Source organism: Notamacropus eugenii, chromosome 1, assembly GCF_028372415.1.
Source record: "Notamacropus eugenii isolate mMacEug1 chromosome 1, mMacEug1.pri_v2, whole genome shotgun sequence".
Lineage (NCBI taxonomy): Eukaryota > Metazoa > Chordata > Mammalia > Diprotodontia > Macropodidae > Notamacropus > Notamacropus eugenii.
Window position 1 is genome coordinate 416602107 of NC_092872.1, and position 27458 is coordinate 416629564.

At 47.4% G+C, this 27458-nt stretch overlaps 2 protein-coding genes across 6 annotated transcripts in view; one reads left to right on the forward strand and one right to left on the reverse strand.

Annotated features, from left to right (window-relative positions):
• Nucleotides 1-21702, forward strand: part of MGAT4B (alpha-1,3-mannosyl-glycoprotein 4-beta-N-acetylglucosaminyltransferase B) — a 61170-nt gene extending 39468 nt beyond the window's left edge. For 3 of the 4 annotated variants that reach the window (XM_072631235.1, XM_072631238.1, XM_072631237.1), the window contains exons 5-15: nt 4280-4326; nt 6483-6596; nt 6860-6935; nt 7299-7413; nt 9206-9336; nt 10659-10766; nt 19593-19786; nt 20010-20088; nt 20193-20280; nt 20711-20823; nt 20962-21702. In XM_072631235.1, coding sequence (XP_072487336.1) covers nt 4280-4326; nt 6483-6596; nt 6860-6935; nt 7299-7413; nt 9206-9336; nt 10659-10766; nt 19593-19786; nt 20010-20088; nt 20193-20280; nt 20711-20823; nt 20962-20985 — 1089 coding nt within the window. In that variant the 3' untranslated portion in view covers nt 20986-21702. The remainder of the gene's footprint in view (nt 1-4279; nt 4327-6482; nt 6597-6859; nt 6936-7298; nt 7414-9205; nt 9337-10658; nt 10767-19592; nt 19787-20009; nt 20089-20192; nt 20281-20710; nt 20824-20961) is intronic. The other variant, XM_072631236.1, reaches the window with a different exon arrangement.
• Nucleotides 21670-24779, reverse strand: LTC4S (leukotriene C4 synthase). Of its 2 annotated transcripts, XM_072631258.1 has the most exons (5): nt 24329-24779; nt 23022-23121; nt 22415-22485; nt 22089-22170; nt 21670-21994 (listed from the first exon to the last, which is right to left on the reverse strand). In XM_072631258.1, exons 1-5 carry the CDS (start codon nt 24393-24395, stop codon nt 21871-21873), a joined length of 444 nt encoding a protein of 147 aa, XP_072487359.1. In that variant the 5' UTR covers nt 24396-24779; the 3' UTR covers nt 21670-21870. The 2 variants fall into 2 exon arrangements, with proteins under 2 accessions (XP_072487359.1, XP_072487360.1); XM_072631259.1 differs by lacking the exon at nt 22415-22485 and having other exon boundaries at nt 24329-24685.
• Nucleotides 24780-27458: the final 2679 nt, after the last annotated feature.

The following is a 27458-nucleotide window of genomic DNA, read 5'->3' on the forward strand; positions in this document are numbered from 1 at the left end:
TAGCATTCTGTCCAGGGGCATGGGGTGTTCAGGGAGGACCAGCACTTCTGGTGTGAGGATTTCTGGAGGCTGCTCATTGACCTTTGGTGTCTATCTTTCACCCAACTCTCACTTGTGGCTCCAAGAAGCTGTCAAATACAGTGGCCACACCCTGATAAAACTAGCTCAGCAGATGGGCTAAACTAGGTTGAGGGTAACTGATAGGCTTCAGACCCGTTGGAGAGTGAAGGGGGTGTCTATCTGTGCATGTGTAAACTTGCCCCAGTAGAGTGGGAGGACAAGAACAGTTTGTTCCAAGGGTCATGAAGCAGGTGCTGTTGTGGGCTTAGAGCATGGGCAGACATGGAAGATGCCACGGTCATTCACTGCCTCCCAGGCCATTGTCAGTCTTGACTTTTGCCCTGCCAACTGGACTTCACTGACTCTGGAAGAGCAAGGCTGACGACTTTGTGCCCCTTTGCATCACTTAAATCTAATTCATGTACAAATCAAGACATCTCCCAGTGATGTCCTTGATCCTCTTTGAAAACAAAGGACAAGCAGCAATGACAGTGGCCTACTGTATTCCAGCGGAGTCAGGCAGACTCATTTTTGTGAGTTCAAATCTGACCTCTGGTGCTTACTAGCTGTGTGACCCTGGGCAGGTCACTTACCTTATTGCCTTAGTTTCCTCCTCTATGAAATGAGCTGAAGGAAATGGCCAACCACCCCACTGTCTCTGCCAAGAAAACCCCAAAAGGGCTCACAAAGAGTTGGATGTGACTGAAACAACATGTTTGTGGCACTGGGGGTACAGAGAAAGGCCAGACAAACAGAAAGACAATCCCTGCTCTCAAAGACCTCAGTCTGATGAGGGAGACAGCATGCAGTCAAGTTACAGACGGGATAAACTGGCCACAATCAACCGAGAGAGGGCACTAGAATTAGGAAGAATCAGGAAAGGCCTCTTCTAAAAGGTAGGATTTTAGCTGGGATTGATAAGAAGCCAGGAGGTGGAAATAAGGAGGGAGAGACTTCCCGGGTGAGGAGATGGAACAGCATGGAGGCCAGTGTCCCTGTACCAGTGGGTGAGGAGAGGTTGTGGGGAGGGAGGTATAAGAAGACTGGCAAGGTAGGAGGAAGTGGGTTGTAAAGGGCTCAATGCCAAACAGGATTTTTATATTTAATCCTAGAGGTGACAGGAAGCCACTGGAGATTACTGAATAGGTGGGTGATCTGGTCAGACCTGACCAGGCTTTAGGGAAATCACTGGATCCCAGGAGGGTGGTGGGGTGGTTAATAAGGTGTAAGAAGCCTAGAAAGGTAGAAAGGGGCTGAAGGCATTTCCCTTATGAACAGCTCTACCCTTGGGGCCACATGCTACGCAGCTGTGGATATCTCCTGTCTAGGACTACAGATTATCCTCCACTGGGCTTTTAAGCAAGTCACTCCATCTCTCTGGGCGTCAGTTTCCTTCTGTGTAAAATAAGGGCATTGGGCTAGAAAGCTTCTGAGGGCCTTCTAGCTCTAGATTTGTGATTTACCTTTCTTGGTAGCCCCAGTAATAAGAGAAAACTGAGAGGCGTCTAGTCCAATCTCCCTTCTCTTGCAAGAATGCTGTCTACAGCATCTTTGACAAGTCATACTGTCTCTGCATGAATACCTCTAATGATAGAAAGCTCACTAGCTTACAAAACAGCCCATTCCATTGTTGAGTAACTAATTGTTAAAAAATCCTTAGGGTCATTGATTGAATTGAAATTGGTTTCCCTGAAAAATCCATTTACTGATGGTCCTAATTTTGTTTTCTGGGGACTCACAGAGCAAGTCTGATGCTCTAATCCCTCCTCCATTAGAGGGAGCATGTATCATTTATCTTTGGATCGCCCTTATGATACATGCTTAAAAATGTTTCTTGGAGTGAATAAGTGACAGCCTTGTAACTTTTTCCTCCTCAATCTTCTCTAGGCTAACCATTCCCTGTAACTTCAAGTGATCTTCATGAGCCATGGTTTCAAGCCTCCTCCCTATCCTAATTTCTCTCTTCTGGAGACTCCCATTTTGTAATGTACCTACTGAAATGTGGTGCCCCGAACTGAACCACAGTACTAAGATGTGATCTGACCAGGGCAGAGTACAATGAGACCAGCCACGTCCCTTCTGGTTACTGGATTGTAGCTATTAATAAAGGATAAAATTGAATTTGCTTTTTTTTGGCTGGTAAATCATACTGTTAACTCGTTGAGCTTGTAGTTGGTAAAAATCCCTAGGTTCTTCTTTTAAAAAAAAAATTATTTTTTAAAATCTTTTCTTTTTTTAATTTAATTTTTTTCTCAGGTAACAACTATCTATGTCCTCTCCCTACCACCTTGCCCTCCTATTAGAAAAAGAAAAAGAAAAACAAATATATACATAGGCAAGCAAAATAAATCCCTACATTGGCCACATTTCCTCCTGCACCTTGAGCCCCTGCCCTCTCTTCAGGAAATGGGGAGCATGCTTTTTCTCTAGGCCCGTGACATTGTGGTTGGTCATTGTGTTGGCCAGGGTTCTAGCCTCTCAAAGTTGTCCCTAAGTCCTTTTCATGTGAACTGCCATCTGACCGTGTCCTCCTCCCCATCCTGAACCAGTGTAATCAGATTTTTTTTTTAGCCAAAGTGCCTGACTTTACATTTGTCTCTCTGGTTTCATTTCCTTGATTTTAGATGGCGTTATGACCCAAATCTTTTTGCATCCTAGTTCTTGTCATCACATGCATTGGTTGTATTTCCTGCCTTCATGTGGTCTATACATTTGAAAAGTATGCCATTTGTGCCTTTGTCCAAATTGTTGTTGGAAATTCTGAGCCAGGCAGAGTAGAAGCTGCCGTTAGAGGCCCCCTCCAGGTCACCCATTAATCCAAAGCCAAGACCTCAAGGACAGACTCAGTTCCCATAATAAGAGTCTTTTGTCATGGAGCTTGTTGAAGTTCTGCTGTACATTGTTTGTGGCACTTGCTTGATCTGCCTGTCTAGTAACTGTCAAAAAAAATGCAGGAAATGAGGTTGACCTGGCATGATTTGTTCTTGATGGAGCCTGGACCAGCTCCTTTATGATGCCCTTTTTCTTTCTGAGTGCCCACTAACTATCACCTTAGTTTTTTAATCTGCCATTTTGAGGGCCCTAACATGAAGCTCATGAGGCTGTAGTTTCTAGAGTTCACCATCATCTTCCTTTCTAAAATAAGACCATTAGTTATCCATGTCTAGTCTTGCTCCTCATGGTGCTCAGTGATGTCATCTTTGAGTTCTTTCAGGATTCTGGAGTGTTTTTTTTCTGAACTTTGAATCTTGGACTCATTAAGAGTAGCTAGGGCAACCATTCAGCTGGCCAACTAGATGGGAGGAAAGAGAAAGGAATAAGCATTTATATAGCACCTACTGTGTGCTGTACAGGCACCGTGCTAAGCACTTTTTATAGTTATTATCTCATTTGTTCCCTCACAACAGCACTGTGAGATAGGTGCTATTACTATTCCTGTATTACATTTGAGGAAACTGAGGCAGACAGATGTGTGACTTGCCCAGGGTCCCATAACTAGCATATGCCAGGCATGATGAGTTAAAGGTGAAAAATGAAGCAGCCCCTTTCAGGGCCCTTACCCTCAACCACAGTTCCCTCTTTATAGCCATTGTCCCACCCTTTCATGTTTGAAGAGCCTTCCTGTTAACCAAGGAGACTGGAGCAAATATTCAGCTGTGCAGTGTTTCCTGTCTGGCATCTGTCCCCAGGCTTGCAGGCATTAGACTTCTCCCTTCCTTCTCTTTCCTCTTGCTCATGATTCTAGAGGGCTTGCACCAATCCCACAGGTAGACTGGTGACATGGTACGGTGGAAAGGATGCTGGCATGGAATCAGAAAACCCAGTTTAAATCGCAGACATGTTACATGCAACTTCTGTGACCTTGGGCATGACACTTGACCCAGACCTTAGTTTTTATAAAAATTCAGAGTTTGAACCCCTCAAGTACCTTCGAGCCTTAAATCTTTGATCCCAAGATGCAATAGTATTGACCATTCCTGGCTTCTCAGTTCTTTCCCAAACGAAATTTAAGAATTTAGTTTAAATTCCTTGTGCCTGTATTTCTGTGTTGGTAAGAAGGGGAGTGACGTCGGGGGAGGGGGGACTTGAAGGAAGGATATCTATACTGGTAAGGCCAGTAGTTCCAGGTGGCCTGGTCAATAGGCATTATGGGGGGGAGGGGTCCCACAGACTGGAGGAGAAGGATACAGGACTCAAATTGCTTGGTTTTCATCCACAGACAGATACCCAGTACACGACGGGGGTGACCGAGAACATCAAGGCCTTGTGAGTAGTGACTGCCCCTGGATCCTCATGGAGGTGGGGAGGGATCCAGCTCTGGCTGGGACCCTCAGGCTCTCTTTCTCCTTCCCAGGGCTCTGAGAACTCAGCCCCGTCCAGCTGCAGCTCTAGGGCTGCATAGAGACCCCCGGGGCTGGGCCAGAGCTAAGCTTGGGGGGAGAGTCTGAGGTGAGGTCAGGAGCGTACAAGTTGTCCTATGGTTTCAGTAGCAGGTTTTAGGGACCAAGACCAAGAAAGACTAGGTGACCAGAGTCCGTAAGAACAGAAGTCTGGCCAGCTGAAAAACGAAGTTTCAAAAGTACCTTGAAAGAAAAAAATCATGAGGGTCAGAGAAGACCAAGCTACAGATGACTTTAATGTTGATTGGTTGACATCCTGAAATAGAGCTCTCCCTGCTGTAGTGTAGGACTAAGCTGGGCCCTGGAGAAGGAAGTTCAATTCACCTTCAGAGCTCTGGGAGAGAGAACCAGAGCCTTAGCTTAGCTTCCTTTCATCCTTCTCTCCTTCATTTTCATTTTTTTATCCTTATTAAGAAGTTTTATGTTCAAAGTTAAATACAATAAAATAACTTGAGAAATAGTCAAACTTTCAATAATATTAGACTTTTCATGGACCAACTCCAAGCCTAGGTCTTATGAATAATACTCAAGAATTCTACTACTGGCCTACCAAAATATTAATATGATATTGGTAAATGAACCTCAGGGAGAAATATCCCCCTTATTTTAAAAAAAATCAACTTTTTTTTTAAATTAAAAAAACACCTTTACTTTTCTTCAACATTCATTTTTGTAAGATTTTGAGTTCCATGATTTTTAGTAGATTTTTATTGATATCTTTTATTTTTAACATTTCCTACATTCTCCCCTGCTTTTCTTCCCCTCCTGGAGATCCATCCTGTATAACAAATAATTTTTTAAAGAAAAAGAAATTAAAAAATCAACAAAATTAAGAAATACTTTTTAAAAAAAGCTGACAATGGATGCAGTGTTCCACACCTATGTATGTGCACATGTGTACACACACAGAGACACACACACACAGAGACACACGCACAGAGACACACACACAGACACAGACACAGACACACAGACACAGACACACACACAGACACAGACACACAGAGACACACACACACACACAGACACACACAGACACCCCCTACACCTCTCTCTCCCCCAACTGTTGTTCAGGGTGTAATTACAGCATAGCCTCCTTTCCAAACTACTTTTCACATCGGCTCTCTTGCCTCACCCTGGCAATCTCTGAAAGGTAAATAAGGCTGAGCCTCAGGTGTAAGGTGTTCCTTCGTACCTGGCTCTGCTCCTTTGTGATTCCCTTTCCATGAGAAATGTGGTAGAGGTGCCAGCAGAGCCCAGTGTGTCTGCAGGGCTCTCCCTTAGGATTAGGATCTCCTGCTGCCAGGCCAAAGCCTCAGGGCATGGTGCTGCCTAGCTTCCCCCTCCAGGAACCCCAACCTGGGGTTCTGATTGAACATAGGTAAGGGGTACTGTTGTTCCTGCTCAGCTTCTCGTGCCCCCTCTGCTGTCCTTCCATCCCACATTGATGCCCTGGCCACCCATAAGTACCACCCTTGTTTCTGGCTGCCTCTGCACAAGACAGGTAGCTCACTTTTACAAAATTAGGGATATTGCAGGAAGAATCCTTCCTCTTTCTTGTCTTAGCCAACACCACCAGGGAGCATTTGCCCACCACTTCTTCCCCTTGGGCTGGGAATCCCAGGACTCCTGGCTTCTGGAGCTTTTCTGAGAGGGAGAGGAGGTAATGGGGTGTCCAACAGGCTCCCCATCTCCCTGCTGAGGCTGAAGAGCACCATTCCCTAGTTCCTGCCTCTTCTGTCCAGGACCCCCCTCTTCTCTGGGGCCAGGCTGATAATGTTTGGGGGGTGGGGGAAGCACAGAGCAGAGATCCTTCCTGACCGCTGTATCCCCATCTTGTTTTACTCAACCTCCTTCTCAGTAGAGTGTAGTAGCAAATCCTGCCATTGCCCCTGTGTGACTTTGAGCAAGTAACCTTGCCTTCTGGGGGCTCAGTTTCCTTATGTATTGAATGAAGAGGGTAGACTAGATTCCCTTAGAGTTCCTGATCTGTGATAACTCCTTCCCTCATTCCCTCACCAGGTTCCCCACCGAAATCCATTCTGGCCTCCTAGAAGTCATCTCTCCTTCTCCACACTTTTATCCTGACTTTTCCCGACTCCGAGAGTCCTTTGGAGACCCCAAGGAGAGAGTCAGGTAACCAGTACAAACCATCTGGCCCCTGCCACCATTCCTCTGCATGTGCCTTGGCTTTCCCCATCCATAGCATGGGGATGAAGTCCATCCTGGGGATCCCCGGCAAGGACCTGAGCTGACCCTGAGCCCAAATCAGGCACCCCTCTCTCTCCCAGTAAACCCAGGACACAGATTCCCCCATCGTGGGATTACCCAGAACAGGTCTGACCCCTGCTGGGAGTGAGGGTCCAGGCCCCTGACCTGGCCACATCCCTCTCCCCCAGGTGGAGAACCAAGCAGAACCTGGACTACTGTTTCTTGATGATGTACGCACAGGCCAAGGGCATGTACTATGTCCAGGTCAGCGCCCGGGAGAGCTGGGTGGAGGGCAGGGGAGGGGGAGTGCTTTCACTTCTTGTTTGTATCCACTTGGGGTTGAGTGTGGAGGGGAGGGGATTTCCAGGGAGACCCTGGACAGGGGCTCAGGTTCTGGGGATGGCAGTGTTGGAAAGAGACCTTGTTTCTAGCCTGCTACTGGGGAGGCAGCATGGGAACCCCAGAATGGGCCCTGGGCAGGGTTGGGGCAGAGCCAGGGATCAGGGAATGAGAAGCCTGACCCCCACCCCCAAACACACACATATACACATATACCCCTATTCTCTCTCATGGTGAAGGGGAATGAGGGGGTCAGCTTCTGAGCCTTCTTCCTTTCCCCTCTGGCAGTTGGAGGATGATATTGTGGCCAAACCCAACTACTTGAGCACCATGAAGAATTTTGCTCTCCAGCAGCCCTCAGAGGAGTGGATGATCCTGGAGTTCTCCCAGCTTGGTTTCATCGGTAATGAGCACACGCCCCCTGCCCTGTTCTGCCCTCCCGTCTTGTTCTACAGTGCTGTCCCCAACTTCTCCCCTTTGCTCACGCCAAGGCTGTTGACTGGTCAGCACAGAGTAGCCTCCTCCTCCTCCTTTCTTTTTTTTCCTTTTTCCATCTTGCCTCTTCTTCCTCCTGATCTCCATAGTGCTGTGAAAAGAAGGCTAGAGTTCACATCCTATCTCTGTCATTTACACCCATGTGACCCTGGGCAAGTCATTCAGTGTCCCTGGGCCAAGGTTTCCTTTTCTGTTAAATGAAGAGGTTTGGTTTAGACGGCCTATGAGGCCTTCCAGTGCTAGCTCAGTGATCCTTTGCTCCTGTGCCCGGATGCATGTTCCAAATGAAGTCCCTGGACCTACCCAGAAAGACAGTCCCAGGGATGGCACATGCATCCTGTTTTGGAGACGTAACAAATTCAGCGCATTTGCATGATATGCCTTTGTCCTGGACCACCAAGGTCCGCAAGATCACACCCAGGAACTCCTAGCCTAGTAAGACTATAAAGTACACAGGGAGAGCAGAGTGACCCCTCAGTGCTGTACCTCCCCCCACAATCAATCAGTCAGTCATCATGCATTAATTAACTGGAGCAGTTGGTGGCTAAACTTGGGAATCAGGAAAACTGGAGTTCAAACCCGGCCTCAGACACTAACTAGGTGTGTGACCCTGGACAAGTCACTTCACCCTGTTTGCCTCAGTTTCCTCATCTGCAAAATGAATTGGAAAAGGAAATAGCAAAACATTCCAGTGTCTTTGCCAAGAAAACTCCAAAAGAGGTCACAAAGAGTCAGACACAATTGAAAATGACTCAACAACCACAATTAACTGTTTACTGTGTAGTGGACATTGTTCTGCCTGCTGGGGATACAAGAACAAAAATGAAACTCTCCCTGTCCTCGGAGAGTCTATATGCCACTGGGGGAGACAACATTTATATACACTAACGCAGAGGCAGCTGATGGTGTAGTAGAAAGAGCCCTGGACCTGTAGTCAGGAAGACCAGATTTAAAATCCGGCCTTACACACTTACCAGCTATATGATGCTGCCTGCCTCAGTTTCCTCAGCTATAAGAATAATAAGAGATAAGGAATAACATAATATAATTAACCACTGGAGAAGGAAATGGCAAACCACTCCAATATCTTTGCCAAGAAAACCCCATGGCTGGCACTGGTGCACTGTGGTCCATAGGTCCCAAAGAGTCGGACACAGCTGAATGACTGAAGGCTAGCCATATAATGTAATGGATAATTAGTAAGATAATTATGGTAGTTGTAAGGATTAAATGAGATAATGAGTGTAATGGGTTGAGCACAGAATAGGTGCTAGAATTCCTTCCCTGCCCGATGCTGGCCCCTCCGCAGATTGATTTCAGGAGTGACACTTGCCTCTTTCCACAAAGCCCCAGGACGGGTGGTCAGGAGATGACTCCAAGCCCTTCCTGGCCTGGCCCAGCCCCACACTTGGCCCTTCATGTCACAGAACTGCAGAATTGGAAGGCACTTCAGAGGCCACCCCTATCTACCTGAGAAGCTGTGTGTGGGCATGCCTGAAGAGCTGCAGGAGAAGGAGCCCATGCCCTCCTGAAGCAGCCTGTTCCACTCTTAGGTTTTAGGAAGTTTCTCCTTACACAAACCTTGATTCTTGCCTCTTTGTAACTCCACCTCTTGCCCCTTATCCTGATCTGTGGTCAAGGCACCTTGGCCTCCTTTCTATGCCTCACCCCAGCTCAGGCACTCTTGGGGGTCTCTTCAGGAAAGATGTTCAAGTCTCTGGACCTGAGCCTGATTGTGGAGTTCATCCTTATGTTCTACCGGGACAAGCCGATTGACTGGCTTCTGGACCACATCCTGTGGGTGAAGGTCTGCAACCCAGAGAAGGATGCGGTGAGTCAGAGGGGCTGGAGATTGGGCACGCCACCCCACCCCACCCTTGCCCTCTGCCAGGGGGCAGGCCTGCTTGGCACCAGCCTCTGTCCTCTTGTCTGTGGGCATGAGTGATTTAAAGTTGATCAATATTATCTCACTTGATTCTCACAACAGTCTCTGGGAAATAGGCGCTATTATCATCCCCATTTTACAGATGAGTTCATGTAGCTCAGGCTGTCCTGCTTGGTGAAACACAAGGTCTGGGCTAATTAATCTCTGTAATACAGAGTCTCCACTGATGCTTGCCACATGGACCTTGAGCCAAGGCATGTTAGCAAAGGGTTAGCCATTTAAATTCTCTGAAATTCCTAACTAATCATGGACCAGGGAGCCGGGGCAGATACACATGCCCCAGGGGCTGGATCAATTCCCTGCCTTTAGTAAATCAAGGGTCATGTTGGAAGATGAAGAAGCACAGGCTGGGGCTGTCCCAGGCCTCTTTGCCATCCCAAGAGCCAGGGGGTGGGTCAGGTTTCCCCAGAGCACTGATCTGTGGGAAACACAGAGCTCACCCCCAGCTGTGGGGATGGCATGTCCAGAGCCACCTGGGAGGGGTGGCCGGAGGGCTACCTCCGTTCTGCTCTGGCTGGCAGGAACCTTCAGTTCTGTCCACCCACCCCATCGATCTGTTTGCCTGCTCTGCTCTGTCTGTGTAACTTGTCTTTCTGATAATCTGCCTTTTCTTTCTGTTTTTCTCATGTGTGTGTGTCTACTCTGTCAGTCTCCCCCCAGCCACCCTTTCTTTGCAGCTGTCCATCTCTGGCTTATCTGTCTGTCCACATAGCCTGTTGTCCTCAACACCCACCCCTTTGTTCTAATTGCATATCTAGCCTCCTCTCTACACCTTTTTAAAAAATTTTTATTAAAAATTACCCCCACACACACATTTTTCAAGAGACAGTTTGGCTTAATGAATAGAAATGTGGACTGGGTGTCAGGAAGACGAGAGGGTTTTAAATCCTGCTTCTGACCCTGACAAGCTGCGAGCCTAGGCAGAGATTTGGGGATAATAATACCTGTTATACCTACTTCAGAGGGCTATTGTGTGAGAGTCCAATGTGATAATACATGTAAGGGGTTTTATAAGCTTTAAGTCTCTGTGGAAACGTCAGTTACTGCTGCTGCTGCTGCTGCCATCACCACCACCACCACACCACCACTATTCATAGCTACTGTTTTGTTTGTGCCCAGCCCCGCCTTCCATCTCTGTCCACCTGTCTGTACCACCTCTCTGCCTCTCTCTCCTGGCTGGGGTTAACATTCCCTCTCTGTCTGTCCAGAAGCACTGTGATCGACAGAAGGCCAATCTTCGGATCCGCTTCAAACCCTCACTTTTCCAGCATGTGGGCACCCACTCCTCCCTGGCTGGGAAGATCCAGAAGCTCAAGGTATATCTCTGTGGTACCCCTTGCCTTCTACTCCTTCATTGTGTCCATTTGTCCTAGAGGTAAGAAGACCCAGTGTGTTCAGGGGACAGAAAGTAGTCCAGTTTTATCAGAACTCAGAATATGATAAGGCTGAAAAAACTGGGTGGCTCCACATTGTGGGGGGCCTTGAATGCCAGGTAAAGGGATCCAGAACTTGACTCAGTAAGCGATAGAGGGCCACTGAAGATTTTTTTTTTAAATTATTTATTTGTTTTTTATTTAACTTTTAACATTCATTTTCACAAAATTTTGGGTTCCAAATTTTCTCCCCTTTTGTCCCCTCCCCCCCAAACACCAAGCATTCTAATTGACCCTATGACCAATCTGCTCTCTCTTCTATCATCCCTTTCTGCCCTTGTCTGCATCTTCTCTTTTGTCCTGTAGGGCCAGGTAACTTTCTATACCCCTTTACCTGTATTTCTTATTTCCTAGTGGCAAGAACATTACTCAACAGTTGTTCCTAACACTTTGAGTTCCAACTTCTTTACCTCCCTCTCTCCCCACCCCTTCCCTTTGGAGGGCAAGCAATTCAATATAGGCCAAATCTGTGTAGTTTTGCAAATGACTTCCATAATAGTTGTGTTGTATAAGACTAACTATATTCCCCTTCATCCTATCCTGTCCCCCATTACTTCTATTCTCTTTTGATCCTGTCCCTCCCCATGAGTGTCGACCTCAAATTGTACCCTCCTCCCCATGTCCTCCCTTCCATCATCCCCCCCACCCTGCTTATCCCCTTATCCCCCACTTTCCTGTATTGTAAGATAGGTTTTCATACCAAAATGAGTGTGCATTTTATTCCTTCCTTTAGTGGAATGTGATGAGAGTAAGCTTCATGTTTTTCTCTCACCTCCCCTGTTTTTCCCTCCACTAAAAAGTCTTTTGCTTGCCTCTTTTATGAGAGATAATTTGCCCCATTCCATTTCTCCCTTTCTCCTCCCAATATATTTCTCTCTCACTGCTTGATTTCATTTTTTTAAGATATGAGCCCATCCTCTTCAATTCACTCTGTGCACTCTGTCTCTATGTGTGTGTGCGTGTGTGCATGTGTGTGTATGTAATCCCACCCAGTACCCAGATACTGAAATGTTTCAAGAGTTACAAAGATTGTCTTTCCATGTAGGAATGTAAACAGTTCAGCTTTAGTAAGTCCCTTATGACTTCTCTTTGCTGTTCACCTTTTCATGCTTCTCTTCATTCTTGTGTTTGAAAGTCAAATTTTCTTTTCAGCTCTGGTCTTTTCATCAAGAATGCTTGAAAGTCCTCTATTTCATTGAAAGACCAATTTTTCCCCTGAAGTATTATACTCAGTTTTGCTGGGTAGGTGATTCTTGGTTTTAGTCCTAATTCCTTTGACTTCTGGAATATCCTATTCCATGCCCTTCGATCCCTTAATGTAGAAGCTGCTAGATCTTGTGTTATCCTGATTGTATTTCCACAATACTTGAATTGTTTCTTTCTAGCTGCTTGCAATATTTTCTCCTTGACCTGGGAACTCTGGAATTTGGCCACAATGTTCCAGGAGTTTCTCTTTTTGGATTTCTTTCAGGCAGTGATCTGTGGATTCCTTGAATACTTATTTCACCCTCTGGTTCTAGAATCTCAGGGCAGTTTTCCTTGATAATTTCATGAAACATGATGTCTAGACTCTTTGTTTGATCATGGCTTTCAGGTAGGCCCATAATTTTTAAATTGTCTCTCCTGGATCTATTTTCCAGGTCAGTTGTTTTTCCAAAGAGATATTTCACATTATCTTCCATTTTTTCATTCTTTTGGTTTTGTTTTGTGATTTCTTGGTTTCTCATCAAGTCATTGGCCTCCATCTGTTCCATTCTAATTTTGAAAGAACTATTTTCTTCAGTGAGCTTTTGAACCAGCTTTTCCATTTGGCTAATTCTGCTTTTGAAAGCAGGGTGTGGACCTGCTTTTCATGCTTTTCTTTCATCTCTCTCATTTCTCTTCCCAGTTTTTCCTCCACCTCTCTAATTTGATTTTCAAAATCCTTTTTGAGCTCTTCCATGGCCTGAGCCCATTGGGTGGGCTGGGATACAGAAGCCTTGATGTCTGTGTCTTTCCCTGATGGTAAGCATTGTTCTTCCTCATCAGAAAGGAAGGGAGGAAATACCTGTTCACCAAGAAAGTAACCTTCTATGGTCTTATTTTTTTTCCCTTTTCTGGGCATTTTCCCAGCCAGTGACTTGACCTCTCCACACCCTTCTAGCCTCCAGATCTACCCAGCCAGTGCTTGGGATCTGAGATTCAAATGCTGCTTCCCAGCCTCAGGGCTTTTGGTGGGGGCAGGGCTGCTATTCAGTGTGAGATTAAGTTCAGGTGCTCAGGTCAGGGCAGGGCCACCTCACAGGCTCAGTTCCTTCAGGGGGTTTATGGGGAGACCTTCAACAATGGATCCGAGCTCCTGCCTGCTTGAGGAGCCCAGGTCTGCTCCCTCCTCTGCTGCTGCCTCCCGAAGGGGCCTGAGTTATGGGGGGACCCCACTCCCCTCTCGGCAAGCCGAGAAGACCCTCTCACCAACTTTTGGGGCCCGTGGGTGGAGGGACCCACTCGGCTGCTGGAGATTCTGTCCCTGAAGCCTGCTCGGATCTGCTTGTCTTGGTGCCGTGCAGCCAAGGGAGGGCTGGGCTTGGCTCCGGGTCCAGGGCGTGACGGACCTTTTGCGAGAAGTTTTCAGGTCTCTCTGGAACAGAAATCTCCTCCGCTCTGTTGTTCTGTGGCTTCTGCTGCTCCAGAATTTGTTGGGAGTTCTTCTTTACAGATATTTTATGGGCTGTGCGTTCGGAGCTAGCGTATGTGTGTCTTTCTACTCTGCCATCTTGGCCCCGCCCCCCACTGAAGATTTTTGAATGAGAAAAGTGTCATGACCAGATTTATATATTTGAAAGATGAGGCTAGCAGTGGTGTGAGAAGTAAATTAGAGAGGGGGAATGGTAGGAAGACTTACCTCCTAATTAGGCTATTGCAGTAGCCTGGGAAAGTGGTAACAGGCCTGTTTAAGGTGAGCATGGAGAGGCTGGCTGTGGGAACCTTCCAAATTCACAAGTCAAAGTGGGACATTTTCTTATGAGACTTGAGGGTTTCCCTGTAATCATAGCACTGAAAGCCAAGGGTATTTCATTGATTCATTCATTCAACAAGTGTTTACTTTGTTACTTTACTTACCTTCTAATAAGATCTCTTGCCTGTTTTGAACGCCAGGCTTCAAAGAGGAGAAAGTAGTCAGTCAGACGACCCAGGAGATCCAGTCCCTAATTCTGGATAGCCGTGTGACCTTGGGCAATTACCTTCCCCTTCTAGGTTTCAGTTTCCCTAACTATAGCATAAGTGGGTTAGATTAGTTGGTCCCTGAGATCTTTCCTGGGATTCAAGTCCTGGGACTTGGGCTAGGGTGGGCTTGAAGCCTGGTCCCTTTCCACCTCCATGTCCCTGCCTTTGGACCCATTGCACATAGGTCATCTTTCTGGCAGGGGCTGTGAACGCTTCCTGGTTGTCTTAACCTTCTCAGTCATCTTCAGTTAACTCTCGAAGGAAAAGTACTAGGTCCAGGACCTGTCCTCACTCAGGGTGGTAGGAGAGGAAAGGAATGTGGACATAAGGACCTAGGAGCACTAACTGAGCCAACAAGATGGGCATTTAGGAGCTTACACACTCATGCTAATCAGGCTGAAGGAGATGGGGACCTCATTGGGGGAAAGGCTTCCGAGAAACAGGCCAGCTCGCTCTCTGCTGGCCAAGCTGTGAATAGGCTTTACTGTTCTTGAAAGCAGTTAGGAGTCATGAGTAGAAGCTCATACCCTTTGACCTAAAGATGCCACTTCCAGGATTGTACATACACCAAGGGAATTACGGACAGCAGGAAAAGACCCATGTGTACAAACTGATCCTAGCCACAGCATCTGTGATAACAAAAAGCCCCACAAAAATATGCACAGTGATTAGAGAAATTAGAGGAATAAATTGTGGAAGGTAATGGAATATTGTTGTACCATAAAGAAGGATGAAAATAAAAAATCCAGAGAAACTGGGGAAGATATGTATGAAGACATGCACGTACACCAAGAAAGCAGAATTAAGGGATTTGCAAAGTGACAGTGTAAATAAATAAAACTGATGTGGAGCAGCAGTAAACCTCATATCAGATACAGCAATCAGAATCAGGAACACAGTTAAAGGATACCTCACTCCCTTGTGTTAATAATTGACAAACTGACTTTTCTGGGTAATGTTAGGTGTTTGTTGGGAAGTGTATGTTGTGTCAACAAATTGTATTGATAATTTTTTTTTAAGCAAAGCAAAGGGCTAAGGCTGGTTTGCCTATCTGCCCCTCAAGACAGCCCAAAGGATGGCCATCCAGACCCTCTGGTTGGGAATTCTTTCAAGAGGGGGGTGTTCATCAATCCCATGCACACCCCTTTCCCCAGTCCTTCTCAAGAAGGGAAATCATAGGGACTGAGCCTGCTTCTGGCACTACATTGGCTTACAGGGAAGAAAAAATACCCACTGCCCTCATCCCCAGATTTTCTAAATAGCTGCAGCAGGTTTGCTGACATATGGAGTGGAACTTCTTAAGAACTGTGGGATTGGGGCAGCTAGGTGGTGCAGTGAATAGAGCACTGGCCCTGGAGTCAGGAGGACCTGAGTTCAAATCCAGCCTCGGACACTTGACACTTACTGGCTGTGTGACCTTGAGCAAGTCACTTAACCCCAATTGCCTTGCCTTCCCCCTCCAAAAAAAAAAAAAGAGAGAGAGAGAGATGGACTAAAGAATTGTGGGATTGAGTGTAGTGGTCTTGGGTAGGGAGTGGGGTGGGGTGATATTGATAGCAGCAGTGGCAGCGTTCAAGTCTTGAGTGACCATTTCTCCTCTCGCTTCCCGGTTTAGTCACTCACATGGGTTTCACAATTGGTCATGAATGTTAGCACATCATCCTTGAAGGTCATCCAGCCCTGGGGGTGTCAAACTCAAATAGAAATGGATCCCTGCTGGCCACATGTTGACTTAGAAAACCACAAATTAACATTATCTATATCATGTTATATTTTTCCTTATTTTGTTAAACATTTCCCAATTGCATTTTAATCTAGTTGGGGAAGCCCTTTGAGAGCTGTGAGTTTGGTGCCTCTAAATTCTAATTCAACTCATTCCTGAGCAAAGAATCCCACTACTACCACCTGCCAAGTGGCCATTCAGCTTCTATTTGAAGATCACTGTTAATGAGGAACTCATTACCTCCCACAGGCATGCCTTCCACTTTGGGACAGTACAAGTCCCTCCTACTGGCATTTGTATTCATTGGTGAGCTGAAAATTATCTTTGCAGCTTCTTTCCAATGGTACTTTCTGTGCCTTTTGCAACCAGACTGAACAAGTCCATGATAGCATTTCAGACGCTGAAAACAGCTGTCTTCTTTTCCTGCTAAAGTCTTCTTATCCAGGCTAAAGAGCCTCATTTTCTTCAGCTGAGCCTTGCATCACATGGTCTCTAGTTCAGCCTTCTAGCTGTCCTTCTTTCCTGTATGGAATTCATTGTGCCAAAGTCCTTCAGATGTGGCCCCTAGAACTGAACACAATAAGAGATCTGACCACAGTTGAGAACAGCAGGATTTTCTTCATTCTAAACACTGTGGTGTACCTGGGACTGTCAGAAATCTTCAGCAATTGTTAGTAGCTTTTGTAAATCATGTGGTGTTGTCACCGTACAATTCAGATCAAGGTAAGGTATAAGAAGCAGTATGCCCATAGGGGCCTGGTGAGGTCTCAGGATGCCATGGTTGGATGATAGCATAGCAAGTAGGAGAGTGTGGGCACTAGTAGGAATTCTGGCTTTTCAGTCCTGGGGACTGGAGTCTACTTGCAGTGCAAGTCAAATAGGACTAAGAAAAGAGCCCCAGACTTGGTCCCTATGGCTAGGTTTTCTGTACTTTGTAATGGGTTCTGCATTTGGTCAGAACATCGCCCTTGAAGGCTTCAAGGCCCAGTGATAGGTAGCAGCAGCTCCATTGTCCAGGAGAGGAAGAGGACTTTGTCAGCAGTTAGCTTATAGGAACACTGAGACCTGAGGATCTTTGGTGATCTTCTCTAACCAAGACTATGCATTTACAGCAAATGGTCATTTGAGTCCCAGGCAGCGCTGGATTTGGGCAGTCATAGATTAGACCCTGTCAAAGCTCTGTTGGACTTCCAGAATTCAATGGGAAGAGCCACTGTTTCAGAGCCAGAAATGGGAGATGGAGGTTTCGTAGTCAAGGAACTACAAGTAGGCTGGGATTGCCGAATCATTTGTAGGATGCCAGGAGAGGAGGTTAGCTATGAAAGGGAGAGGAGACGGGAGGCAGTAGCTAATGGAGAAGTTCATGTTAAGTGAGAGTTTTTTGAGGATGGAGGAGACAAAGAGCCAATAGACAGGAAGAGATTGAAAATGAGAGAAACTGGGGATGCTAGTATGAGCAAACTGCTGGAAAAGTCAGGAGGCAGTGGGATCAGGGTACATGTGGAGGGGTTGAGCCTCAGTAAACACAGGGGCTATCTCTTCATCTGAGACCAGAGCGAAGAAGAGGAGCATGGGGGAAGATGTAAGTGATGCAGCACTGACCTTTGTGGATCCATCTGGTTGCTGTGGGAGGAAAGGCCATTACCTAACAATTACACTCGTGGGAAATCGAAGGTCTGTTGTCCCAGTTGAGATGGAACTGGTGCTCATGACCAGTGCTGAATGCACAAGATAGCAGTGAGGCTTTGGGGACATGTCATTGAGATGTTAGGGGCCCAGATCATACAGATTTAGAGCTGAAGTCAGCCAGTCTGACCTCAGGAAACTGAGACCCCAAGAAGTGAATGACTTTTCTATGTTTGCAATGCAAGTGAGTATCTGCCACCAGTGCTCTTCCCATAGTACTGTGCTGCTGCTTCTGGGAGTGATCATGATGGATACATAAAGGAGGCTGTCCCCAAGATGTATACTGAGGGGATTATATCCCTTCAGAAATCTGAAGCCTGAATGTGGAAGGGGAGAATCTGGGTTCAAGACTTGACTCAGCAACTTAGACTTTGGGCAAGTCATTCATCTATCTGTACTGTTGTTTCCCCATCAGTAAAGTGAGAGCATTGTACTAGATAACTGCTAAGGTTCCTTTTACCTCTTAACTGTGATCCTGTGACATCATCTTCATAACAGCTAGCACTTATAAATTATACACTTTAAGGTTTGCAAAATACCAAAACTTCATTTCATCCTCACAACAGCTTTGAGGGCAGATCTTATTATTATCCCCATTTTTGGTCTGGTCAGAACAGCAAATTGGTACCTGTTCAACTGCAGTGAACTGCAAGTGTTGACATTTCCCTAGTAGGAACAGGAGTGGCTCTGTACTGAGGGGGACAGCCAGGGCTGGGTGAATGGGGCAATCGCCAGCTCAGATTTGGTATTACTAGCCCAGGAAGGAGTACGCAGTCTCCCATGAAAATGGTCACCTGGGTATTAGCAGGACCATGGCCAGGAGAGCAGCAGTGTGAGTCAGTGCCCAAGGCTTCGTGCCCAAGCTCCCAAGGGCGGCTCTTGCCAGAATGATGTGGCCCTGGCCTCCCTCCATCCAGTCTCTCCCTTCTTTGATCCGTCCTCCACACAGCTGCCATACTGGTATTCCTAAAGCCCAAGTCTACTATGTCACTTCTTGTTCAGGAAATTCTAGCATCTCCCTGTACATTACAGCTAAGATACTTTTCTCTGGCATTCAAAACCTTTTGCAATCTAGGTTCATCCACTTTCAGATTAATGATGTATAATTCTTCCTCAGAGTTTGGCTCAAGCCAGGTGGACCTGCTTGACGTTCTCCATAGAGAAGATCCCACCTCTCCCCTCCATGCTTTTCCACAGGCTATACCCCATATTTGGGACACCCTTCTGCTTTATTTCTTGGAACCTCTAGCCTCGAGCTCTATATTGTCTGCATCTCCACTTATGTCCTCCCTCCTCTCCCCTCCCAAGCAAAGCATCTCTTATAAAAAAGAATTTAAATTTCAAAATGAGAGAGGGGCAGTTAAGTGGCACAGTAGATAGAGCACCAGCTCTGGAGTCAGGAGGACCCAAGTTCAAATCCAGCCTCAGATACTTACTAGCTGTGTGACCCTGGGCAGGTCACTTAACCCCAATTGCCTCAAAAAAAAAAAAAAAAAGACGACTCCAATCAAAACACAATGTCCCATTCAATATTCTCTACCTCTGCAAAGGAGCTTGGGAATGGGCAGGTGTCTTTCAGGAGGCTTTTCCTGATTCCCCCAGAGTTTAGTACTCCTTTTCTACGTGACTGTTTTGTAATTGTCCTGTTGCTTTCTCATCAGTACATATAATGGTAAGAGGAATGTCTTACTTTTGTCTCTGTTTCCCCAGAACCTAGTATAGTTCCTATCACAGAATAAATGCGTGTTGATTGAGTGACAAAAGGGACTCTTTGAGGTCCTCTCTGAGCCTTGAGGACTGGCCTCTTAGGTAGGGGCTATGTCCTCAAACTGTATTGGAGGTCCGAGGGAGAAAGGCTCAGCAATTTCAGAGGGATGTCTACCTAGGTACAAGGGAGGCCCTGACCTCTCCAGACACTTGAGGGACGCTATTAGGCCAGAGTGGTGGAGGTGGCCAGGGGTGCCTAGACTGGGCTAACCTCCTCCCACCCCTTCCCCAGGGAGGGCCTTCTTGCTAGTTATAAGCCTGGTATGACTCATATCCATCCCCCTACCTTCCCCCCCCCCCCCCCCCCCAATGCTTGTGCTTGTGTCCAGGACAAGGATTTTGGTAAACATGCCCTGAGAAAGGAGCACATGAATCCTCCTGCTGAAGTCAGCACTAGCCTCAAGACGTACCAGCATTTCACCCTGGAGAAGGCCTATCTTCGAGAGGACTTCTTCTGGGCCTTCACTCCCATAGCTGGAGACTTCATCCGATTCAGATTCTTCCAGCCTCTGCGCCTAGAGCGGTCAGTGCCCCTCTCCCCCCCCACCAAGGGGAGGGACTCATTCATCATCATCTCCACTGGCATTATACAGAGCCTCTGTCCCCACCGTGAACTAAACCCTGGACACTGGCCTGGGAGCTTGCCCCATCTCTGCCTCTGTCTCTGTCTGGTCTCCCTTTCTCTGTCTGTCCCTCTTTTGTGTGTGCCTTTGGCTTTACAAACAATCTGAGTCTCTGTCAAACAGGTTTTTCTTCCGAAGTGGAAACATTGAGCACCCACAGGACAAGCTGTTTAACACCACGGTGGAGGTCCTGCCCTTTGACGTGAGTAGCTTGGCCCCGAGGGCAGGTGAGAGGGGTCACTTGATAAAAGACTGCTTGTCTCCTGGGATGACCAGCTGCTCCTGTGCTTGTCCTTTGCCCCCTAGAACCCACAGTCGGACAAGGAGGCCCTGCAGGAGGGCCGAGGGGCCACGCTCAGGTATCCCAGGACCCCAGATGGCTACCTCCAGATCGGTGAGTAGACCTAAGCCAGAAAAATGAGCATGGGAGCAAAAACTCCAAGGATAGTGAGCACCCCATCTATTTCACTTAGACAGCAGTGAGTGGCGCGCTGGACCTGGAATAAGGAAGACTCAAGTCCAGGTCCAGCCCCAGATATTTACTAGCTATAGGACCTTGGGCAAGTCACTTCACTGCCGTCTGCCTCCGTTTCTTCATCTGTAAAATGGGTTTAATAATAGCACACCCTGCCACCAGGGTTGTGAGATTAAATGAGATATTTGTAAAGGTGTTTGTGGACCCCACAGTACACTATATACACGCTGGCTATTCAGTTTATTTTGGGGAAGGGCTGCTGGGTTCTCTTTGCTCACTGCCCCATTGGGCTGTTTTTGAAGTGGTCAGGTAGGGCTGGGACTTTCTGAGGCGCCTCTCCACCCTCCAGGTTCCTTTTCCAAGGGTGTGGCTGAGGGTGAGGTAGACCCGGCCTTTGGGCCCCTGGAAGCTGTCCGGTTGTCAATCCAGACCGACTCCCCAGTGTGGGTCATCCTGAGTGAGGTAAGAGGCCTTGAAGGTGGGCACGGGCAGGTGAGGGTCCCAGCTTGACCCTGAAATCACGGAGGCTGAAGAGCTTATTAGTTTGTGTCCTTCTGAGGTACCCTGCCTGACTGACCCTTACCTCCTCTGTTCTTTCAGATTTTCCTGAAAAAGGCTGACTAAGCATTGGAAGGTGAAGGGAATGGAGCTTTCAGGCTGCAAAGCCCCATCCTGCCCCAATGTCTCCCCCAGCATCCTGTGGGGAGCCTGTGCCCTTGCTCCAGAGTCTAGCAGGGTACAAGATCTGGAGGTGACAGGACCAAAGACAGCCCTGGGGGCAAAGGGGGAGACTGGGGTGATCTCTAGGGGGCCTCCCTTCCTCCAAAAATGGAACTGAGGGTCCCAAGGCACACATGGGGCTGGTGGGAATGAGGGGTCCTGGAAGGGGCCACGAGCCTCATGGCCCGAGGCCATCCTTGGCCTTCACTCCACATTCCCCGCTCTGCTCACCAGCCTGATGTGGGCAGGCCCCATGAGAGTCTCCAGTCCTAGGGAGCTGGTGCTATCTCCTTGGGCTGGGCTGGGCCTAGCAAGGTCAGACGGATGGGGCCAAGGAGCCGGGGATCAGGGTGCCTGGGCACCCCTGGCTGGGTGTGATGAGGGACAGGGAATCCCAGGGGACAGGCCTTTCCTAAGGGGCGGCCCAGCCCTGGCCCCTGGCTGTGCTGTGCGCTGGCCAAATCAGGGCTTCTCCGGGTTTAGGCGGCCGTACACTGGAATGCATCATACTACTCTAATGTGCTGTGTTTTTTATTATTGGATACATTTGATTTTTTCACGTATGTCGATATATAATTATATAAAACGTGAATTGTAATAAAAGTTTAATTCCGTTTCAAACCTTGGGGGGAGTCTGCATCACACTCCCCTTTCTGGGGACCCCAGGTCTTTGTATTTCTCCACAGTGCCACTGTCCCCCCACTGCTCCCTGGTGGGATTGACACTTCCCAAACCACCTTGGTTCATACCTCTGTTCCCTCATGGGACCCCACCCCACTTGCTACCCAATTACAACCAGTCACTCAGGAGGGCCTTCTTGAGGGAGGCTGGAAGAAAGTGGAATGTCAGGCCCAATGCAGACAGAGCTACCAGCAGCCAGAGGACACGGGCACCGAAGTACAGGGGGCCCAGCCTGCGAAGGTGGAGGGGGGGGGGTGAAAATTAATAAGAGGACGTTCCCCTCCAGCCCTGCCTGCCGCCCAATCCCCACCCTAGTCCTTGCTCACCTCCCTTGGGCCGACCCAGCATAACCATGGAAGTATCTGTATCGGGCCCCCAGGTAGAGCAGGCCGCAGGCAGCTGCTGTCCCTTTTCCAGAAAAAGAGAAACAGCTTTTGAGCCCCTTGGAAGAGCGAGGAGTGGGGCGCACAGCAGCATGACCCCATGGGTGGGCCCTCACGCACATAGCAATGGGGTCACAGGCAGCATCCTTATGGTCTCGGGGGCACACACCCGAGTGCCTGGGGGCCAAGGATTTCTTCTGTGACTGGAGCACTGGAGTGGGGGGAGGGCTGGGCTCTCAGTCTACCCTCAGTGCCCCAGACCCTGATACCTTGATGGAAGAAGATGCCAGCGACCCAGAGGACAGCCAGGAACAGGGGGAAGTACTCTGTGCAGTTTGCCCTGTGGGGGGAGGTGGGCAGGGGTTGGGGAAGAGGAAGAGAAGCAGAGCTGAGCTCTCCACCACCCACCCAAGACCCCCTCTCCCCACCTGAGGGAAGAAGCTGTCACTCCTTGCATGGAAACACAGGTTTTTACAGTACAGGGGAACGAGTTCTGGGCTGAGAGGCGCGGGGCCCTTGTTTTTCACCTCCAGTTCTGCCAATTTTTACCCTTAGTGGTGTTTCTTGGGGCTGTGAAATGGTGGTGGGGGAAGGGCTAAATCCTGAGCAGTGATGAGTGTGTCACGGCAGGGTGGGGTCCTGAATGTCTAGGCATCGATCAGGGTGGGGCTGGGGCAGTGGCAAAGCTTGGTGACACCTCTACCCTTGGGCCCTTAAGGCCAGGCACACAGAGATCCCAGGGCAGGACGAGCCAGCTGTCGGGCCTCAGACTCTACACCTCTGAGTCTGGCCAAGGAACCAGAAGAGTAGGGACTCAGAGTCTTGGACATCTTCTCTGATGCTGTCCAAGGCTTGGCACACATTACGGATCCTTACTGAGCTCGGAAGACTCTCTCGAACTCTGGAGGGCCAGTGGTGGCTGGGGGTGACACCCTGAATCTCCTCCTCGCCGTGATCACCTGCCAGGAGAAGTAGGCTGAGGAGGAGGAGAGGATCAATGAGTCAGTTTGCCACTGTGTCGCTGGACCTGCCAGGTCTTTGGGACTCATCACCAATGCAAAGTGGTCCTTCTACTAGAGATGACATTGAACTCTCATTTGTAAAATGAGTTATATAGGAGTTGTGCTTTCTCAAGAAAAGCTCACAAATGATACAGAAATGTGAGCTATTCTTAATCCAATCAGATGTTCTCTTGGGGTAAGGTCATCTCTCCCATCCCCCTGCCTCTAGGCTGTCATGAAGAGCTTCCTAAAATGAGAATGAACCTCTAGGAGGATCTCTAAACAGTTACCTGATGACACCTAGATGTACATGCCTCTTTCCCCCCAGATACACCCCCCATGGGGGAGCCTTAGGACTTTGTCCTTCATTTCATTTGCAAACTTTAGTCAAATTATCAAGCAGTACTTGCTGGGACTGGGGCACCTGGGACATGCCACTTTTGGAGATGTAGTTACAATCTGAATTTCAGTCTGGGGCTGTACAGGAGAGTCCTGATTCCCTCCAATGTAAGAAATTCCCACTACAGGCCATCTGAGGTGACTCCCTGCTCCGGAATTCCTTGGAAAATTGAAGATTTATCTCCTTTGGGTGCATTTAGAAACATTCTCACTAATCACTAATGGCATAGGGGATAGAAGAGTGGACCAAGTCAGGACGACCTGGGTCCAAATCCTGCCTCCTAAGGCAGATCCTAAGATCTCAATTACAGAAAAGTGGCCCATCTAAGTTGGTGGTTTCGGCACCAGGAATTCCCTCTACCAATAAAATCAGGTCTCTGGACCAGCCATCCTTTCCTTCACCCCCAAGACAACAAAAAATAAAGGCAGCCGAAACCCCAGGGGCTGAGATGTCTATGGTCCTGCCCCTGACACTGTTCTGGGACCATCCTTCCTTTCCCACCCCTCTGTCCTCCACGGCCCCCGACTTGGAGTTTCCGAATGGGGGCTTCACAGCTAAAAGGGGAACTCAACCAGATTAAAGTCCATGGGTCTTTGTCCCTCTATCATGGGTCTGCAGTCTCATCTCCAACCCTACCCAGAGATCGGCAGCCTTCTCTCCCGCTAGACTTCTGGGGAACTCCCCTCCCCATGATGGTGCTGAGGTCTGAGGGCGTCAGCTAGCTACTGGACTGCCCGGAAGCTGAGCTAAACCTTAGAGCAGGGCCTGGGCCTGAGCCTTACCTTGTAGCAGGACTCCACAGAGGGTGACTGTGGCTAGCAGGGCCACCTCCTCATGTACGCCATGCATGATGCCCGATGACCGCGGCGGGGGAGCCCAGTGCTTTGCTACCCTCTTGGCAGCTGGTTCTTAAGGGCCAATAAGGGCTCCACCCAGCCTCTGCTCTCCACCCCCGGCATTCATTTCATCATGGAACTAACCACTCCTGTCCCTTCCTCCCCCTCTGGTCTCCCTTAGAGGAACCCCCCAGCTTCCCTGCTGAGGAGCCCATCCCGGCGCAGAGATTTGAGGGAGGACCGATGTCGGAATTCAGCTGCAGCGCTGTGCGCTCCCACTCATCCGGGAGGCTCCCAGCATAGCGCTCAGAGGAAGCGCTTTACAGGGGGTTCATTGGGCGGAGCCCCCTGTCACAGCTGGTTCCCTCAAGCCAACACACGGGGCCGTTCCATTCCCCATCCTCAGTCCGGCACTGCCCTTCCCAAAGCCTGGGCACTGCCTCTGGGGGACAGATCCCAAACACAAGACCCAAGACTCTTGAAGGAGCTGGCTGAGAGCAAATGAACGAGATCCCATTTCCCATCAGGGAGATGGAAAAGATTAGGAAGCTGCTAAACCAGGGAACGGAGCAGTGCAGCACCCCATTCCCTCCTAGGAGGCTTCTGGGATGAACTCCTTGGGGAGGGAGCTGACCATCCATCTGTCAACATCAGTTATTGAGAAACTATTAAATGCCAGGCTCTGTTACAAGCTGGCGCCGGGTGTGCAGTGAACAAATACCAAATGTGCTCCCTTATAAGCCTTATCTTTTTTTGAGGCAATTGGGGTTAGGTCACCCAGGTTCACACAGTAAGTGTCTGAGGTCGAATTTGAACTCAGGTCCTCCTGACTCTAGGGCTGGTGTATAGAATCCACTGTGCCACTTGGTTGCCCCTAATTAGTCTTTATCTTTAAAAAGAATTTTAAACACCCCTGCCCAGCAAGGACGCCCCTTCCATCATTATTTATTTGCCACCCACTACTAGTCCTATGACTAGCAAGCTCCCAACCTCCTGTTTCTCTTCTTCTGTAATAGTTAATCACTGGCCACTGTGCCCTCTGTCTGTATACAAACTTCCCTTCATTCTGTGTCTTGGACTTCTCTCTCACAGTATTTTCTTCTACCAGCAAGGAGATCTGGCTTCCCCAGGTAACCCGAATACCTGATCATCTCCAACACTGGCAGTAAGTTCCTTCTCTGTCCCTCCTTGCACCCTCCATAGCCCTGGAGGGGGAGTCAGAGGACTCCTTGCTCCCCACAACCACTTTCAGGCTGTCCCCTTTACTGCCCCTACTCAGCAATGTCTCCTCTGGAGTAGAAAAAATGCATGTTTCCCCTCAATCCATACCCTGGGGTCTGTTTGGCAGGAGCTCCCTTGCTCTCCTTTTCCCAAAGCATTCTGTAACTGGCTCACACTGTCCCTCTCCTTTTTTTGGTTTTTCAGAGACAGTCATGGACGTGTTTGGTTTTTTTTTTTAATAATAATATTTTTCTTTTTCAAAGTTTTAAAGTTTATTTTAAATGTAAATACAAAATAAGAAAAGGGAGAAAAAGCATTGCCATGTACACAGGAGAACGAGGGGAAATTCCCATTCCAAGACAGCCTATGCAATAAACACTGCACACTGTTTCCAAAACGTCTAGCTTTTCCTTACTTCTTGCAGGTTTTCTTTTGTTCTCTGCTGTGCACTTTTTTACTTTATTTTCCCCCTCTCCCTCTCCCCTTCCCAAGAAGGCTTTTAATTAAGCAGGATATATATACGTAGATGTATATATACACAACATATATTTACAAACATACACATATATGTAAGACTATGTAAGACACATATATGTAATGAGCATATGTATGCTTATTTCCTCATTATCTGTTTCTCTCAAGGTGGGTGACATCTTCCTTCATAAGTCCAAGTCTTTCCATGTTTTTCTAAGTCAACTAGTTCATCATTTCCTACAGTACAACAATATTCCAACCCAATCACATCCTATCTGAGAGATTGTCTATAAAAATTTCCCCCCAATTTTCTGCAATCCTTCTATTCTTGGCTGCATAGGTTTTATCTACACAAGAAATTTTTAATCTAAAATAATCAAAAGTATCTGTTTCATACTTCAACGATGCTCTCACTTTGTAATATAATTTAAGGCCTGATACTGCCGAATCTGCTTCCTTTACATCTTCTTTCCTCTGGTTTCTTTGAAGTTCCTGACCTTTTATTCTTCCAAATGAACTTTATTATTTTTTCTAACTCTGTAAGATAGTTTTTAAAATAATTTAATTGGGATGGCATTAAATATATAAATTACTTAGGTAAAATTGTCATTTTAAAATTATATTGGTGTTATCAACCCATAAACAATAAATATTACTTCAATTATTTAGGTTTTGATTATTAGACTTTATTTGTATAAAAAGTGTTTCATGTTTATGTTCATATAGGTATGCTCTCAGGTATTTTATACTGTCTATTTTAAATGATCTAAAACAATATTGAATAATATGGCTGACATATTAGTAGTGTAATTTCCCTATTTTTCTCTTTTGATTAAATCTATTTTAGCTTTAATTTTGTCTGAGATCATGATTACTACCCTTGCTTTTTGCATAATAAATTCTACTCCCAACTTTTATGTTTGTGTATATCTCTAATTTTTGTAGCATTTCCTGAAAGCAACATATTGTTCAATTCAAGTTTTTAATCTCCTATCAGTTTCCATTTCATAGGTAAATTCATCCCATTCTCATTCTAAGCTATAATTATTTCTTGTATGTTTTCCTTCTTCCTATTTTTCTTCACTATTCTTCTCACTATATTCCTATCCCTCCTCCTTCCTCTGCTTAACTTCTATCTATTACCTTGCTCTCCTGTTCCTTAACCTACCTACCCCTCCAAGAGTCCCTTCCTTATCCCCTTCCCTTCCCCTATGCTCTTTCCCTTTTATTTCTTTCTGAATTTAGAAGACTTTTATGCCCTTCTTGATATATGTGTTGTTCCTCCTTTAACCCATCCCCAATAAGGGTAACGTTCCAGCACTGTCAGCCCTCCTGCTACTATCTTCTTCTATATCAATTTTTCCTTTTTTGCCTCATCTGT